Source organism: Malaclemys terrapin, chromosome 1 (genome assembly GCF_027887155.1).
Source record: "Malaclemys terrapin pileata isolate rMalTer1 chromosome 1, rMalTer1.hap1, whole genome shotgun sequence".
Taxonomy (NCBI): Eukaryota; Metazoa; Chordata; order Testudines; family Emydidae; genus Malaclemys; species Malaclemys terrapin.
In genome coordinates this window covers 81,985,797-82,003,457 of record NC_071505.1, presented here as the reverse complement: position 1 = coordinate 82,003,457, position 17,661 = coordinate 81,985,797, and the positions used below count along the sequence as shown (strand labels likewise).

At 45.7% G+C, this 17,661-nt stretch overlaps 1 protein-coding gene across 1 annotated transcript in view; it reads right to left on the bottom strand.

Moving 5' to 3' along the window:
- PLXNC1 (plexin C1) overlaps positions 1-17,661 on the bottom strand; it is a 102,542-nt gene that overhangs the window by 54,035 nt on the left and 30,846 nt on the right. Inside the window, exons 7-9 of the mRNA XM_054028142.1 lie at positions 12,403-12,463; positions 11,306-11,405; positions 11,106-11,189 (exon numbers count right to left, since the gene is read on the bottom strand). Of these exons, the coding sequence (XP_053884117.1) occupies positions 11,106-11,189; positions 11,306-11,405; positions 12,403-12,463 (245 nt within the window). The remainder of the gene's footprint in view (positions 1-11,105; positions 11,190-11,305; positions 11,406-12,402; positions 12,464-17,661) is intronic.

The following is a 17,661-nucleotide window of genomic DNA, read 5'->3' as shown; positions in this document are numbered from 1 at the left end:
TAGTCATGATGGGACTGTAAGAGGTGATCCATCAGTCGCTGGAAGGTGGCAGGGGCCCCATGGAGACCAAACGGCATCCGAATGAACTGGTATAGCCCGGTCGGGGTGGCAAAGGCGGTTTTCTCCTTCGAGGTCTCATCGAGGGGAATCTGCCAATAGCCCTTGCTGAGGTCGAGGGTGGTAATAAACTGGGTCTCCCCCAGGCGGCCCAGTAAGTCGTCTACGCGGGGCATCGGGTAGGCGTCAAAGCGGGAGATGGCGTTTACCCTCCGGAAATCGATGCAGAAGCGGCGGGTGCCATCTGGCTTGGGCACCAGGACCACCGGGCTGCGCCACTCGCTTTGGGATGGCTCAATGACGCCCAGAGCCAGCATGGCCCTTACCTCCTCTTCAACCTCGTCGCGCATCCGATACGGCAGGGGCCGTGTTGTCTCTCGGACCACTTTCCCGGGCTCGGTCTGGATCGAGTGCTTGACCAGGGTCGTGTAGCCCGGTACTGCCGTGAAGGTCTTTTTGAAGGCCTGCAGGAGACAGTTGGCCTGTTTGTGTTGTTCCTTGGTAAGCGATTCACCTAGCAGGGGTACCAGGGTGTTGTCTGTCGAGGGCACACAGGGTCCCAGTTCCGGCTCAGGCGGGTAAGGGTTAATTAAGAGGCCCTCCCGGTCATGCCACCGTTTCAGCAGGTTCACATGGTATCGTTGGGTCCCTTTGCACTTATCCGGTTGCCGAACCTTGTAGGTGACAGGACCCACCTTGCGCACTACGTCGTAAGGTCCCTGCCAGCGGGCTAACAGCTTTGATTCACTGGACGGCAGGAGGAGTAGGACTCGGTCCTCGGGTTGAAACTCTCGGACTTGGGCCCCCTGGTTATAAGTTCGCTCCTGTCGCTCCTGCGCCGTCCTCAAATTCTCGCGTGCCAGGGACCCGGCCTGGGTAAGGTACTCCTGCAACTGGAGGACGTATTTTAAGAGGCCCTGGGCTGGGGAGGCCAACTGTTCCCAGGTTTCTCGCATCAGATCCAAGAGGCCCCGCGGTCTGCGCCCATATAGCAGTTCGAACGGGGAAAATTTCGTTGAGGTTTGCGGAACCTCTCGGATGGCTAACAGCAAAGGTGGAAGGAACTGGTTCCAGTGGCGGAGGTCTTCTGCTGGGAATTTCCACAACATTCCCTTAAGCATCCGGTTAAACCGCTCCACTAACCCGTCCATCTGTGGGTGGTAGACGGAGGTGCGGAGTTGTCTGACTCCTAAGAGGGTACAGACCTGCTGTAACAGCCAGGAAGTAAAGTTCGTCCCCTGATTGGTTAGGATCTCCCTAGGCAGCCCTACCCGCGTGAAGATCTTCACCAGCTCCCCCGCGATAGTCCAGGCGGTAATGCTCCTCAGAGGGATGGCCTCCGGAAATCGGGAGGCATAGTCCACCAGGACCAAAATGTATTGAAAACCCGCAGTGCTTTTCGGGAGCGGGCCCACGAGGTCCATGGCGACCCGTTCGAATGGCGTCTCCATCAAAGGCATGGGGACCAGGGGTGCCTTGGGTACCCCGGGCAGAGCAACCAACTGACACTCCGGGCAGGAGGCGCAATATTTCTTCACCTCCTGTAGACTCCCAGCCAGAAGAAGCACGCTAGGATCCGGGCGAGGGTCTTCTCCTGCCCCAGGTGCCCGGCAGCCGGCACATCATGGGCTAGTTTCATTACGGTCCGCCGGTGACACGGGGCACCAACAGTTGCGTCTGTGGTTCCCGGGTGCGGGGGTCCCGGTCCACCCGGTAGAGCCAGTCTCGGCGCAGCTCGAAGTGGGGCCATTGGGTGGCTTGCTGGGGGTCCGTGATACTCCCGTCCACTGCCACGAGCTGCTCATAGAAGCGGCTGAGGGTAGGGTCTGCTCGCTGGTCCCAACAGAAGTCGGTGTCGAAGGGGGGTTGAAGGGCAGGCTCCGGCTGCCGCCCCGCTTCGTCCGTGACATCTGCCTCGGTTGCCGTGACCTGCTCGGTGGTCTCGGGTGAGGACCCCGACCGGTCGGCCTCCAGGGCCTGAGCTCCCTGAACTGTGGGCCACTCAGCCCTGCACCAAAGGGCCTGGGAGTTGAGTGTCTGTGCTTATAGTGAGTCGGTGTGGCTCCCCTCCGCCCAGGAGGGTCGAGCCCCGGCACAAACCTACTACAGCCCTCTATAACACTGATAGAGAGATACGCACAGTTGTTTGCTCCCCCAGGCATTAATACATACTCTGAGTTAATGAATAAGTAAAAAGTGAATTTATTAGATACAGAAAGTAGGATTTAAGTGGTTCCAAGTAGTAACAGACAGAACAAAGTAAGTCACCAAGCAAAATAAAATAAAATGCGCAAATCTATGCCTAATCAAACTGAATACAGATAATCGCACCCTCAGAGATGCTTCAGTAAGTTTTTTTTCTCAGCCTGGACACCTTCCAGGCCTGGGCACAATTCTTTCCCCTGGTACAGCTCTTGTTCCAGCTCAGGTGGTAGGTAGGGGATTCTTCATGATGGCTCCTCTCCCTCTTTGTTCTGTTCCACCCCTTTATATATCCTTTGCATAAGGCGGGAATCCTTTGTCCCCCTCCGGGTTCCCACCCCGTCTTTCTCAATGGAAAGACACCAGGTTAAAGATGGATTCCAGTTCAAGTGACATGATCACATGTCACTGCAAGACTTCATTGCCCACTTGCCAGCACACACATATACAGGAAGACTTACAGGTAAAACACACCCATCTGCAGACAATGGTCCTGGTTAATGGGAGTCATCAAGATTCCAAACCACCATTAATGGCCCACACTTTGCATAATTACAATAGGCCCTCAGAGTTATACTTCATATTTCTAGTTTCAGATACAAGAGTGGTACATTTATACAAATAGGATGATCACACTCAGTAGATTATAAGCTTTGAAATGATATGTTACAAGAGACCTTTTGCATGAAGCATATTCCAGTTACATTATAGTCACTCATTAGCATATTTTTATAAAACCATATAGACTGTAATGTCACACGCCCACAACTCCTTTTTGGGTCAGGATCCCTACAACTACAACATTGTGAAATTTCAGATTTAAATAGCTGAAATCATGAAATTTACCATTTGTTTTAACCCTATGACTGTGAAATTGACCAAAATGCACCATGAATTTGGTAGGGTCCTAATTATGGTGACCCAAAACAGCCTTCTTAAAACAACAGTATTGTTTATTTAACCATAGGCATAAGGCCTAACATAAGAGAAAAACAATTTAAAAACAACAAAAGGTCTACATGTGCTACCTTGCCCAGAGCCTATCCATCCTTCTGATGAGGACCCCAACAGATCTAACTTCTCCCAGAATCCAACTTGACAGGCTCTGCATTCTCAGTCTTAAAAACCTGACTCTTGAGGGAGCATGTGGCTCTTTAAACCCTCTTGGATCCTGTGATCCCCTCTCCCCACAGGAACCAACTCCCTCCTGGGGACACCTGTTTGGCAGGCCAAATGGGACCAAGTCAGGGTATCTAAATGAATAGCTCTTACACTGTCTCTCAAGATTTTGCTGGATCCACCTCCCGCTTCCTGGATGCATTTCCTGACAATACTGCTTTTGAATTAACTCAGTATATGCATACAGTAAACCTGCCAATAACATAGACAACACATAATGTTCCTAAATTGTTACAGGCAACTCCAAATCCATCATAGATGTTTATAAAAATTAACTGCCCCAAACCTCTGTTAGGGCAGAGTTAAAGTTACCCACTGGTGCCTCATGCCCATCCAGAATAGTTCAGCACACTAAACTCTCTGAAGATCAGGAAATGAAGAGTTAAGATAAATGCCACCTCCCGCCCCTTGCAATGCAACCTTAACTGTGCCCCCGGGGTGCTGGCAATTGTTTAGTAGGGGTGATGCCATAATAAGTACACACAAAGCATAGCTAAGAGAATGAGCCACCATTTTTGTGCTGTGGTTAGTTCCAGATTTGAATTGCAGCATTTACCTGCATGCATTCCAGCTGTGTTCACTGGGTCATGTCTAGCTGTGCTGAACAGCTGTGGGATTAGTTGGAGCAGGTTGGCATAGCCATTATTGTGTAGGAGGAGAGGTGTACATGTGGTGTCAGGTACGCCTCATTTCAGCATTGAGTTCCACAGGTTGTGTCAGGAGCGGTGCACAGGGGTCTTCTTGTCACAGGGACGGTTAGAAGTCCAGTGGCATACGTGACTGTGATCTCCAGGGCTAAGTGAAGGCAATGTCTGAGAGGGAATCCTAAAGGCCAGGGAGAAGGAGTGGGAACATTCAGCAGGTGTGGGCTGGTTTGTGTGGCACAGGTTCAACTGTCTGCTACACCTGACATAAACCCAAGTTTTGACTTAGCAAGGAGACTATGCCTGACAATGCCCATGTGCTCTGTTCCCAGAGAGTTCTGCAGTCTCAGTAGGGATAGAGCGCTAGTATGCGTGTTATTGGTGTGTTGGAAGGTCACTCTAAAAGAGCAGGTAAGGTTGTGTTGAGGGGTGGTATAAATCTTAATTCTGCATTTCTCGGTTTTCTGACGTTTAAGTTTGCATTACATTAATTCTTCATTTCATGGGTTCCAGAGATTTTTAACGTAGCTGAACTCGATGTTCTGGAAGAAAACAAGAAACCATGCGGCAATCTTAACGCAACATTTTGGGGGGGAGAGAGGGGGTAAGGTGTGTGTGTTTGTTAATAACAATTTATCAGCTTCTCCATTTACCACAGCCCAGCTCTTCCTCTTCACTGCCTCTGACTCCTTGGCCACAGAATGCACTGGCTGTATACTTCACTGCCTCTACAAAGTCTCCTTGTCTCCCTTATCTCTGCCAGTCCAGCACTGCCAAGTCCTCCCTATGGAGGGCTGAGCATCAGTTTGTGTGTGTGGTGGGGGGGTGAGGCAGCACGGGTTGAAGAGCGGGGCAGAGGATGCAGGTACTAACACTGAGTAACCAGGGACACGTTTTGAAGGGTGGACAGGAATTAGGGATATAAATGGGGGGGGAGGTTGGGGGGCAGGGCTGAAGACCACCCTAAATCCCCCAAGACATAGCTCTGACCCCCTCCACTTCTCTCCTACACTGCTGTGGCCTCCCTTTCTTCCCTAGAAGCAGCAGCACTAGTGAGGAAGGGTGAGCCTGGAGCCCCTTCCGCACTGCTGGAGGCATCATGGAGGGAGGGAGTCCCTTGATCAAGGAACACTGAAGGGAAGAGAAGCCTCTAAAAGCCCCTCCCTTGGCCTGGTAGAGCCATGGGAGGAATTTTTGAGGGATGGGGATTGTTGTAGGGCAGGGGGTAGGAGTGGGGGAGGTCACTGATGGCTCCACTTCCCTTCCCCTCCAAGTATGTCACTGGAGTGGAAGGTACCCAACTTCCCTCCATTATGACTCTGCTCTGTCAGTGCTTCTGAGCTCCCAGAGGGCAATGGCCCTTTTGAGGATGACTTCTTGTTCATCAAGTATATGTAGAAAAATGGTATTTCTAGAAACCCAGTTTTTCATCAAAGCTCTAGTCATTGGAGTGGCTCTCTAACCACAGTATCTGGATAACTCCTTATATTAATATAGGTTGTCACCTATGGGTGGCATGGCCACTGAGTAGCTGAGCCAGAGCACAGCCCTAAGGGGAGAAGGTAAGCAAATGTACAGAACCCCCATTCTGCACAGCTCTATTCCCCTGTATTCCCTAGCTCTGCATAAAAAAAAATCAAAATCTGTAAATGTTATGAGCAGCTCATGTTAGGGAACTATGTATCAGAAACCCCAGGACCCAATGACCCAGCAACTTGCTTTCCTCTGATCACGCTCAGTCCCACTATTCAGGAAACCGCTGAAGAGCATGATCACACTACCCCAACTGCTTACTAGAGCCTTTCATCTTCTCTCTATTCAACAAATGCTAATTTCCTTGACAATACTTCTAAAGTAAATCAGAGTCTGAATGGGGATTTTAGAGCACTTCAAAATATCCGCTCTTAAGCATAAACTTTGGTCTCAGGGCAAAAGGCTTGAGCTGACCTAGAGTACTAAACTTGACCCTGAACCGTTTTTGAAATATTGCTTCTCTGAAGGGACAGTGAGTACTGTACCCTAGAGGAGATAAATCCTGAGTGGCTCAGATCAGTGTGCAAAGGATTAGGGTCATAGCTTGCGTGCCAGGTGTGTGCAAGTAACATTATAAGAACCAGGTGATTTTGAAAACACATAATTTTTAGGAGGGCTGTAAATCAGGAACGCTTTGCTCAAATAACCCCAAGTTTGAACCAGTAACTCTACCCCACAGTCCCATGAAGCACAACAAATTTCAAGACAATCCAAGCCAGCATGTGGATTTTTAAAGCACTTAGAATAGTTATCTTTTAAACAGCAACTTTCAACTTAAAATATAATGCAGGGCCTGATTCTCCATTACTCTGTTCCTGCAATTTGTGCATGGCCAGAGGATAGTGGGGAACTCTGATGCTTTAAGCTATGGCGGGCGCTTCCCATATGCAGGATCTTTGGTACAGCCTATCTGACCCCTGAAGTAAGTTAGAGCAGCTTCAGGGATGCTTTAATTTACACCCTGAATACCTGGAGCCCTGGGAAGCAGAGAATAATTACAGAGCAGTAGACGCTGGCTATACCCACATCATGCCAACAACCAATGCTCTACCCCTGGAAGTGGGAGGATAGCTAGTGTAAAATCCTTATGCCAGCTCTAAACTGGCTCGGGAGGTCCCCTTCACAGGGAACAGTCTCAGTGAGCCATTTCCACCCCACTGAGATCCCTTTACGTTGCCAGAGCAGCATAAAAGGACATTCACAAAACTGAGTAACAAGCCCCATTAGAAAGTAGGATTGCTCTAAGTTTCATTTTACTGCTGACATATAAGAAAGGAGGGTGCAAGTTCAGCAGGGAAAAGGAGCTCATATTAAAGGCATGTAGGATACTTAAAATTTAATTCATTTCTTATTAAAAAGTAGAAATCATCAAACAGAAAGATGCTCAAGTTTCAGTGCAAAATAATGCTTTTCCTGGGCAAAATGGAATTAGCTTCCTCACTGAACACAGAATCAAATTAAAAGATTTAGTGCTGATACTCAGAGCTCTGAACAGTGCTGACCCAAGCTACTTGGGCGACTGCTTCTCTACATGACCCCTGGCTGCCCACAACACCTGGAGTTTCTCTGGAACAATGAAACTATGATCTTGTGAATGTGGGAGAGACAGATGTGTCAGCAACCAGCCCCATGTCTAGATCACTCACTTCTGCGTCAGAACACCACCGTTAACTTCCCCACTTGCACATGCAAAACTCATTTCTTCAACTCAGCTGAGAGACTCCCAGCCCTCGTCTACACTAGGGGGGGATCGATCTAAGATATGCAACTTCAGCTCTGAGAATAGCGTCGCTGAAGTCGACGTATTTAGGTCGACTTACCGCGGCGTCTTCACGGTGCTGAGTCGACTGCTGCTGCTCCCCCATCGACTCCGCTTGTGCCTCTTGCAGCGGTGGAATACTGAGTCAACGGGAGAGCACTTGGGGATCGATTTATCACGTCTAGACTAGACGCGATGTGGAAACAGGGTTAAAGGATTTAAATATAGGCTTCTCAGTTTTAAGAAACAGAACAACTGTCATGCTAAGTCTTAGCCTAATATCGCAAGACCTGTAGAATAAGGGCTCACGTCAGAAGCAAGTAAAAGACAGCAGAGTAGAGTCAGCGTGACCCAGCCTTGAGATAGCGATGTTTTGAGAACAGAAGTGAGAAAATGCAGGAATGGGCAGGACATAATATAAATAAACTGCAGATGTTTTTAATTAATGCATGCCATTAAAATGTATAAATGCTTGTGTGATATTGTTTGTAGTTTGGAGAAACTGAGGCAGAGATACTCTCTGCCAGCTGTATTCTTCCCTTAAATCGACCCCTGATAGATCGATCATTACCTGCCAATCCGTCGGGTAGTGTAGACCTGCCCCCAGCAATAACAGGGAGGAAAACAGGAAAGAAACAGGGTGATATTTTTAAACTCTTTGTAAGGTGCTCAGCTACCACACTGATGAGTGCAGTATAAATACTTAGAGAGATACACAAAGAGAGGGAGCTGTCTGAGCCGCAGGACTTGGAGATATAGAGCCACAGCTTTAGCTGGTGTACGTCAGCACATGGTCACTGACCTCGATGGAGCTACACCAATTTACACCAATTGGTGATCTTGCCCACTCTGATTTGAATGGCATAATGCCTCAACTGGTGCTGAGGGAAGTGTCCTGGGCAAAAGACTTTTGCTGCATCTTGGAAGATGTAGATAGCATTGCCCCATTATAGGTCAGCTGGTTCATGGGCTGAAAGGAAGCACAGTTCCCTACCTCAGCCCACTAGATACAGACCTCTCAGAGCAGGACTAGCCATCCTGCGCCCTGCAGCCAAATTATGGCTGTGCCCTGGGTGGATTGCCATAATTTGTCTGCAGGGCGCAGGATGGCTAGTCCTGCTCTGAGAGGGCAGAGGGTTTCTTGTGGCCTTTCCCCCTTTCTAATGCTCCTGTGCAGGTCCAGCCACTGTTTGACCCTAAAGTTCTAAAGCCAAAATAAAAATTCCAACCTTCAGAATAAAAGAAAAAGCAGGATTTCAGCTGCAGTTTTAAAGCCTTTTGAATGTTTCAATTGAGTCTAAACAATATCTGCCTTTCCATTGCTTTTTAATGCTTCAACAGCTTTTTCCATCACAGTGTCTCCAAGGGTACGTCTACACTTACCGGAGGGTCCGGCAGCAGGCAATCGATGTTCTGGGATCGATTTATTGTGTCTGGTTTAGACGCGATAAATCGATCCCGGATCGATCCCGGAAGTGCTCGCTGTCGACGCCGGTACTCCAGCTCGGCAAGAGGAGTACGCGGCATCGACGGGGGAGCCTCCCTGCCGCGTCTGGACCCGCGGTAAGTTCGGACTAAGGTACTTCGAATTCAGCTACGTTATTAACGTAGCTGAATTTGCGTACCTTAGTCCGAAGTGGGGGGTTAGTGGGGACCGGGCCCAAGATAAGGCATGTGGGAGAAAACCATCTTTCAACAATTCCAACCGTTTACCAATTCCACACTAATGCACTTGGAAACGAGGCATAGAGGAGTTTGTTCTGTTCTCTCTGCAATGCTAACACTCTATGCACACATCAACTCCAAAATATTAATGTTCAGACGTGCACATACTACAGTCCCATTTTTCTGTTTGAAAAATAAAAATGATCTTATTATTTTGTTCAAAAACTTCACCATCAAGCCTAGCAGCTGGATTGGGAGGTAACTCATCTTGATGTATAAGGTATTAGGCGGACATATCCAGAGAAGTAGAGAAAAGAATACTATATTCCCCCTTAGCATCTATTTATAGCAGCCATGCTATCTCGCAGAAAATGAGAAACCAAATAGGTAGCAACTTTCTATGTACAGTAACTCCTCGCTTAATGTTGTAGTTATGTTCCTGAAAAATGCGACTTTAAGTGAAATGATGTTAAGTGAATCCAATTTCCCCATAAGAATGAATGTAAATGGGGGGGGGTTAGGTTCCTGGGAAATTTTTTTTTGCCATACAGTACAGTACTTTAGTTGGGAGGTGCCCCCGCCTTACTCCACACAGGCACAGCCCACTGGCACTGGAGACAGTGAGGCAGGCAAGGAGGCTGAAGGTGCTGTAGGCTAGGAGAAGAACCTTGTGCAGCAGCAGCAGCAGTTTCCCCTACTCTGCAAGCAGCAGGGGCAGGGGGCTCAACCCTTGGCCTGCTCATGCCACCCCTTCCCCCAAGCCCCCACCCTTAACCTGCCTCTTCTTCCCCCCCTCCTCCCCATTTACTCCGCACACCGCGTCCTCACTCCTCCCTCCCCTGCCTCCTGCCCGTGGCAATCAGCTGGCTTGCAGCGTTCAGGAGGCAAGGGGGAGGAGCGAGGACACAGCGCGCAGGCTCCCCCTCCCTCCCCTGCCTCCTGAACACCGCAAGCCAGCTGATTGCCACAGGCAGGAGGCAGGGGAGGGAGGGGGGGAGGTGCGCCGTGTCCTCGCTCCTCCCCCCTCCCTCCTGCCCGTGGCAATCAGCTGGCTTGCGACGTTCAGGAGGGAGGGGGGAGGAGCGAGGACTCTGCGTTCAGGCTCCCCCTCCCTCCCCTGCCTCCTGCCCATGGCAATCAGCTGGTCTGCGGCGTTCGGGAGGCAGAGGGAGCCTGCGCGCCAAGTCCTCACTCTTCTCCCCTCCCTCCTGAATGCCGCAAGCCAGCTGATTGCTGCAGGCAGGAGGCGGGGGGAGAAGGGGGAAGGCGCTGATTTGTGGGGTTTGCCGGCAGGCGGGAGGCGCTGTGGGGGGGCATAGGGGAGCTGATGGGGGGCTGCCAGCTGTGGACAAAGCAGGCAGCCAAACGACGTTATAGTGAATCATTGCACAACTTTAAATGGAGCATGTTCTGTAATTGAGCAGGGACGCAAGATCAAAAACCAACATTAAGCGAGAGGATGTTAAAAGGGGAGTTACTGTAGTTATTATCCATCAATCAAACTCCTCTTCAATACCCACTTCTCTTCTGACACCTACAGTAAATCAGCAAACCACTGATGGCTAAGCTGAGAGCACCAATTGATTCTGTTTATTTAATTTTATCAAACATTTAAGATTGTTTGGAACCATCAAGAAAGCGAGAATGGTCTTGTGGTTAAGGCACTTAGGACACTGGAGATCTGAGTTCAGTTTCTGGTTCTGTCACAGAATCCTCGTGTGACTTTTCATCTCTCTTTGCCTCATTCTCCATCTGTAAAGTAGGGCTGGTAATACTTCCTACCCACCCTTTGTCTATGTACTTTGTATGGTGTTTGAGGGAAGTACTGTCTCTTTCTATGTATATGTACAACACCTAGCAGAGTGGAGCCCGAATCCTAGTTTGTGCCACTAAACGCTATTTAATATAAATAATAATTATTAATAACAAGTCTGTGCAATAATTATATACCAATTAATTCTCTTATAATTACCCTTGCCTTCCTTCCAACCTTCCCTCCTTTAATATGAGCATTTCCCCATATCAATTTGTGCATCATTTACATCTATCTAAAAATGTTAGCTAACCTCTGACATCTGTGTAGTAGCTTTCATTTGGGAAGCAGTAGTGGCTGGCACATCCCCTTGTTTATCAATCAGATGACAATCATCCTGAAAAATTCCAAACGTTCTGTCACATCAAAATGAATAAGAAACATACATTTGCTTAAATAATAAAAAAGGTACCACAGAAAATGTTAAGTTCTATAAATCCCAAAGAATTTTACCTGAACTTGCCCAGAATCATCAGGCTTGCAGGCAACAAAGGGAGAGATATGCTTGCTTTCACAGAAGGTACAAACACGAGTGCTGATACATCTTGAGCAACTGGCAATACATAAAACAGATAGTTTGCATCAAATACAAGGATTAAGCAAATACATTAAGAAATACATTTGTGAACATGAAATTTCAAGTTATGCAAAAAGTAGAAACCTAACAGAACAACACTGTAAATCTTTAAACTATATTAAAATGAGCAAAACACTTATTTGTGTTATAATCTCCAGTGTTCTACCCACCAAGGAGAAAGAAGAGAGGCTCCCTGCAACTCTTCCCTATCTCAGTGTTTATTACAGTCAGAAAAGGAAAAGTGTTGATTAAGGGGTATAGGAACACAGGACATAGAACTGGAAGGGACCTCCTTGGATCATGAAATCCAGTCCCCTACTATCGCAGGCAACCCTGTCATATATATATAATCTTGTTCATAATCTACCCACATCCTGTATGAGTAACTCCCACTGCTCTCAGTAAGAGTTCTCAGTGCAAAATAAGCCCAGAATATGGTGCTAAAGAATGGATGTGTAGCTATAACTGCTCCTCGGGTTTCAATATTACTACTATTTCATTAGGTGTTACTTTCTGCTGTTAACATCATAACAAATGGCATCACTGCTTTAATAGGAGCAAACACCTTAAGATGAACTTCACACACTTTTCTGGGTCTTCTGTATCCATTCATCCAGGTTAGACCATGGGAAGGTACAACATGGCTCTCAGCCCTTACACAGGTAAAATGTCCGCTAATTTCCAGGTTACAGCCTTTATTATTTCAGTGGGAGTTAGCATTGTTATAACAACTCTCCTGTTGCTGCCAGGGGCTTATAAGAATTACCTCTTTTTATCGTTTGATTTTAAAACAGACACCACATGAAAGCAGCTTTATAAAGCCACAAAAAAGAGGAGCGGATATAGGCCAGGAGAAGGGATTTCTCGGCCTCTGGTGAAGTGCATCCCCCTTTTTAAATACTTTAAAAAAATAACATGCACACACTTCAGATACACAGCCCTTAGTGAACATATTTAGAAAACAAACTCTTACTTTTTCAACTGAAATGTTTTTGACAAATTCCAAGAATCAGAGATGAGTGTCACTTGAACAGCTGAAATAAAAAAGTTACCTGTATTAGATGTATGTTGGTTACCATGCTACAAGAAATACCTGAATATTCATTGACTTAATCTTAGCAGCCAACATGCACCAAGCTGCATCCTGGTTGGTATGTTTGTCCTCTCTCTCTCTCCCCTCACATATACACTTTTGCTTTATATAACAACAACAACATTTTGTCTTCCTACAGCACCTTCCATCCAAAATTCTCAAAATACTTTACACACTTTTATGATTTAAGTTTGGCATCACCCCTATGAGGTAGGAAAGTAGTAATATCTTCATGCTAAGAGACAAGGAAACTCCCCCACAGAGAAATTCATAAAATCATAGAATATCAGGGTTGGAAGGGACCTCAGGAGGTCATCTAGTCCAAACCCTTGCTCAAAGCAGGACCAATCCCCAACTAAATCATCCCAGCCAGGGCTTTGTCAAGCCTGACCTTAAAAACTTCTAAGGAAGGAGATTCCACCACCTCCCTAGATAACCCATTCCAGTGCTTCACCACCCTCCTAGTGAAAAAGTTTTTCCTAATATCCAACCTAAACCTCCCCCACTGCAACTTGAGACCATTACTCCTTGTTCTGTCATCTGGTATCACTGAGAACAGGCTAGATCCAGCCTCTTTGGAACCCCCTTTCAGGTAGTTGAAAGCAGCTATCAAATCCCACCTCATTTTTCTCTTATGCAGACTAAACAATCCCAGTTCCCTCAGCCTCTCCTCATAACTCATGTCCTCCAGCCCCCTAATCATTTTTTTTTTGCCTTCTCCTGGACTCTTTCCAATTTTTCCACATCCTTCTTGTAGTGTGGGGTCCAAAATTGGACACAGTACTCCAGATGAGGCTTCACCAATGTCAAATAGAGGGGAATGATCACATCCCTCGATCTGCTGGCAATGCCCCTACTTATACAGACCAAAATGCCATTAGCCTTCTTGGCAACAAGGGCACATCTTTTTGTCCACTGTAGCCCCTAAGTCCTTTTCTGCAGAACTGCTGCCTAGTCATTCGGTCCCTAGTCTGTAGCAGTGCATGTGATTCTTCCACCCTAAGTGCAGCACTCTGCACTTGTCCTTGTTGAACCTCATCAGATTACTTTTGGCCCAATCCTCTAATTTGTCTAGGTCCCTCTGTATGCTATCCCTACCCTCCAGCGTATCTACCACTCCTCCCAGTTTAGTGTCGTCTGCAAACTTGCTGAGAATGCAGTCCACGCCATCCTCCAGATCATTAATGAAGATATTGAACAAAACCAGCCCCAGGACCGACCCTTGGGGCACTCCGCTTGATACTGGCTGCCAACTAGACATGGAGCCATTGATCACTACCTGTTGAGCCCGAAGATCTAGCCAGCTTTCTATCCACCTTATAGTCCATTCATCCAGTCTATACTTCTTTAACTTGCTGGCAAGAATACTGTGGGAGACCGTATCAAAAGCTTTGCTAAAGTCAAGGAATAACACATCCACTGCTTTCCCCTCATCCACAGAGCCAGTTATCTCATCATAGAAGGCAATTAGGTTAGTCAGGCCCTTGGTGAATCCATGCTGACTGTTCCTGATCACTTGCCTCTCCTCTAAGTGCTTCAGGATTGATTCCTTGAGGACCTGTTCCATGATTTTCCCAAGGACTGAGGTGAGGCTGACTGGCCTGTAGTTCCCCGGATCCTCCTTCTTCCCTTTTTTAAAGATGGGGACTACATTAGCCTTTTTCCAGTCATCCGGGACCTCCCCAGATCACCATGAGTTTTCAAAGATAATGGCCAATGGCTCTGCAATCAAATCCGCCAACTCCTTTAGCACCCTCGGATGCAGCGCATCCAGCCCCATGAACTTGTGCTCGTCCAGCTTTTCTAAATAATCCTAACCCACTTCTTTCTCCACAGAGGGCTGGTCACCTCCTCCCCATACTGTACTGCCCAGTGCAGTAATCTGGGAGCTGACCTTCTTTGTGAAGACAGAGGCAAAAAAAGCATTGAGTACATTAGCTTTTTCCACATCCTCTGTCACTAGGCTGCCTCCCTCATTCAGTAAGTCACTTTTCTTGACTTTCTTCTTGTTCCTAACATACCTGAAGAAACCCTTCTTGTTGCCCTTCAAATCCCTTGCTAGCTACAAATTAAGTGACTTCTCCAGGATTACACAGCATGTCTGTGGCAAAACCCGAATTTCCCAACTTTCAGGCTTGTGCTTTAACCACTAGACAGGTGCTTCTCTTCACAAACAATACATCCTTCTCTTTCTGTTTCAAACTCTTCTACAGATTGTGCTATCTACACAGTAGCAATTTTTATCCTGTTTAAATATTTTATGACTACATGAGTTGATTTGCTATTATTTTAGCCAATAATTACTATACCAACAATTCATTGGCAGCTATGGAATGAAAGAATACCTTCCTCTCTCATAAGGTGAATACCACACTCAAAAGTATAGCCAGGCATTTGCCACTTAAGCTATGATGTGTGCTTTGCAATGGTCCCTTATATTGGTGTGAGTGTGTGTGCATGCCTGCATGCACATGCATGCAGAACAAATAACTGCCCAAGCTCAAGTTACACCTACCCACCTATGTGTGTTAGCTCGTCACGGTCAACCCTGGGATGAACACTGACTTTGGGACTACTCATAGGTTAAGTACTTTGCCGCAATGGGGCCAGAATGCCAGATTTTTAAAGGTATTTTAGTTATCTAAAGATGCAGATAGGCACCTAGCAGGATTTGAAAATTCACACTAAGGCATATCTGCAGCTTTAGGCACGTAAAAACCTTTAAAAATCTGGTCCATAGTGCATAAAGTTAACCACACACCTAAGTCACTGCATGATCAGAGACTTAATTGGTCATATTCACTATTTATTGATAAGTGCTTGAATGGGGGGAGGGGAGAGAGAATGAGCAAAGGAAAGATATTTCGCTGCTTCTGGTGGAGTTTATGCCTTCTTTAAATACTAAAAACAAATTACTCTTATCCCTGGCTGATCAAGTTGTTAGCGGAAAAACAGCTGTTGATTTCAGTATGAGCTGGACTGAGCCCAAGAAGAATGCATCAGATTGCACTGAGCAGTAGCTGTTTTCAAAGCATTTTCCCTGGTGAGAAGATCACAGGAGTCTCGCAAAGGCCCTTTCTCACAGGGTGAGGGCAAGTTAATATCAGATAGCGTGTACTTTTCAACATACTTGCAACACCCATGGGTCTATTAGTAACTGATTTGTAGCAGTAGTCATAACTGTAGTAAAATGACAGTAGCACCTAGAAGTTCTAGTTGAGTTCAGGGCCCCATTTGTGCTAGGCATTATACAAACACATTGTAAGCAACAGACCCTCCCCCCATAAAAAAAGAGAGGGGAAGTGACAAATTCTACAACTGTGCTAACGTGGCTCATGGGAGTGGGTCAATAATAGGCATTATAAAAGTTCTTAATGTATTTATGACATTACTTGCATTTTTTAAAGTCCATTAATATGTATTTACAATGGACAGCTTAATGCCCTGGAGTCATCCTCTATTATCCCAGCTGTCACACATTTATGACAAAAGCGTTTCCTCTTGTTTTTAACAATCAATATTAGAAAAAGATGCAACACACAGAGCAATACATTTAATTAACAGTTAGGGCTGTGAAGCCTGTGACTCCAGTGGGAGTTTTGCCTGAGCAAAGACTGTAGGATGAAATCTTAAGACCTCGACACTGCAAGGAGCTCCCAGTGGAACAAGACTCCATCTGTGCAGAGCTCTTTGCAGGTTTGGGGCCTACAATAAAATCAAGAATGTTCAGAAATTAAAGCTGATGTTTCATTTAGCCCTTTACATGGGAGTATTAAAAGAGGATCAGATCTACGCATACTGTTACGTATCTTTTGGTCTACAATACCTAGGAAAAGAGAAAAGGTTAATGCTAGAGTTTTAGCGTCTACGTTAAATTTCCTTATCCCACTGTTTTTTTGTCAAACTCTCAGTACATTTTAAAGATGTTTTATTTTTGTGTTCACTAATATGATTGCATCCTTGCCTGTCAGTTGTTTTAGAGCTCTCTTTTCTGCTTTGGCACCAGCAGTTTCTAGTGGACTAGTGAAACATTGTAAAACAGATCTTTAAAAGATCCATATGTATTCACACAGATCCATGAAGCAATGCACAGGGAAAAAAGATTATGTTACTAATGGAACAGAAATTGGTGTCATAGATTACCTTCTGAGCTACTTTGGGACTGAATCCTGAATTCCAGAAAGTGAATTCCAAGCTTATAATAATTCACAACCTGATTCTAAGACTTACACTCATCCAAGTCAGGAAACATACCACATGACCTATCTGTCCAATCAGAATAATATTTAATATTCACAACTAACTGCTCATGAACAATGCCATGGACTAAGAATTACTGCAGAATGATGTAGTGAATAAATCTGAATAATGAATGAAATCAAGAATAGATTTGTTCACAGTCAGTTCATTGTCTTTTTGCAGGCAATTCACAAACATAAAGAGGCAAAATTTATCAAATAAATTATTCTTTACAATTATCACTCAGCCAATCACCATTGAACCCTAAGTTTTTCTATCTACAGTTGATAAACAATGTATTGTAAAATTACTGTTTATTAACATTAAACTATAATTCAGATATACATACCCAATTTTTTCTCTCATTTCACACTGGTACAACAGTATTAAAAGCTGTTAGAACAGAATTTGATTCTTAACCACTAATTCACATTAGTTTTCAACATCTCTTGCCAGTAGTCTCCAAACAAAGCTATTTTCCAGAAAAAAGTTAAGAGGCTGTATGAGAAGGTATTAAACAGCATATTTCGCAGTATAAACAAAATCAACCCTGCCCCTCAGTTTAATTCAGATTGAAATCAATAGGTGTTTTACTACGTAATTGAGGACAGAATTGAGCCCAAAGTAGGTATAACATTATAATCATGAATGTATGTGTGACAGCTGCTATCTTAGCCAACACAGCAGGGGCTGTACCAAGCACTTCCAGAGCTAAAAGATTGAACTAGTATAGGTTGAGCTAAAGAGACAAGGCTTCCCAGATGACGGTTGAAACAACTCAAATTCTCTGCAGATTGGCTCAGAAGGGGACCTATAACATTTTCAGTAGAAGGTTACATATAAACAAAACTTGAACGATCAAGCACACTTTAATATGTTCAAATAACTTGCCAAAATAAG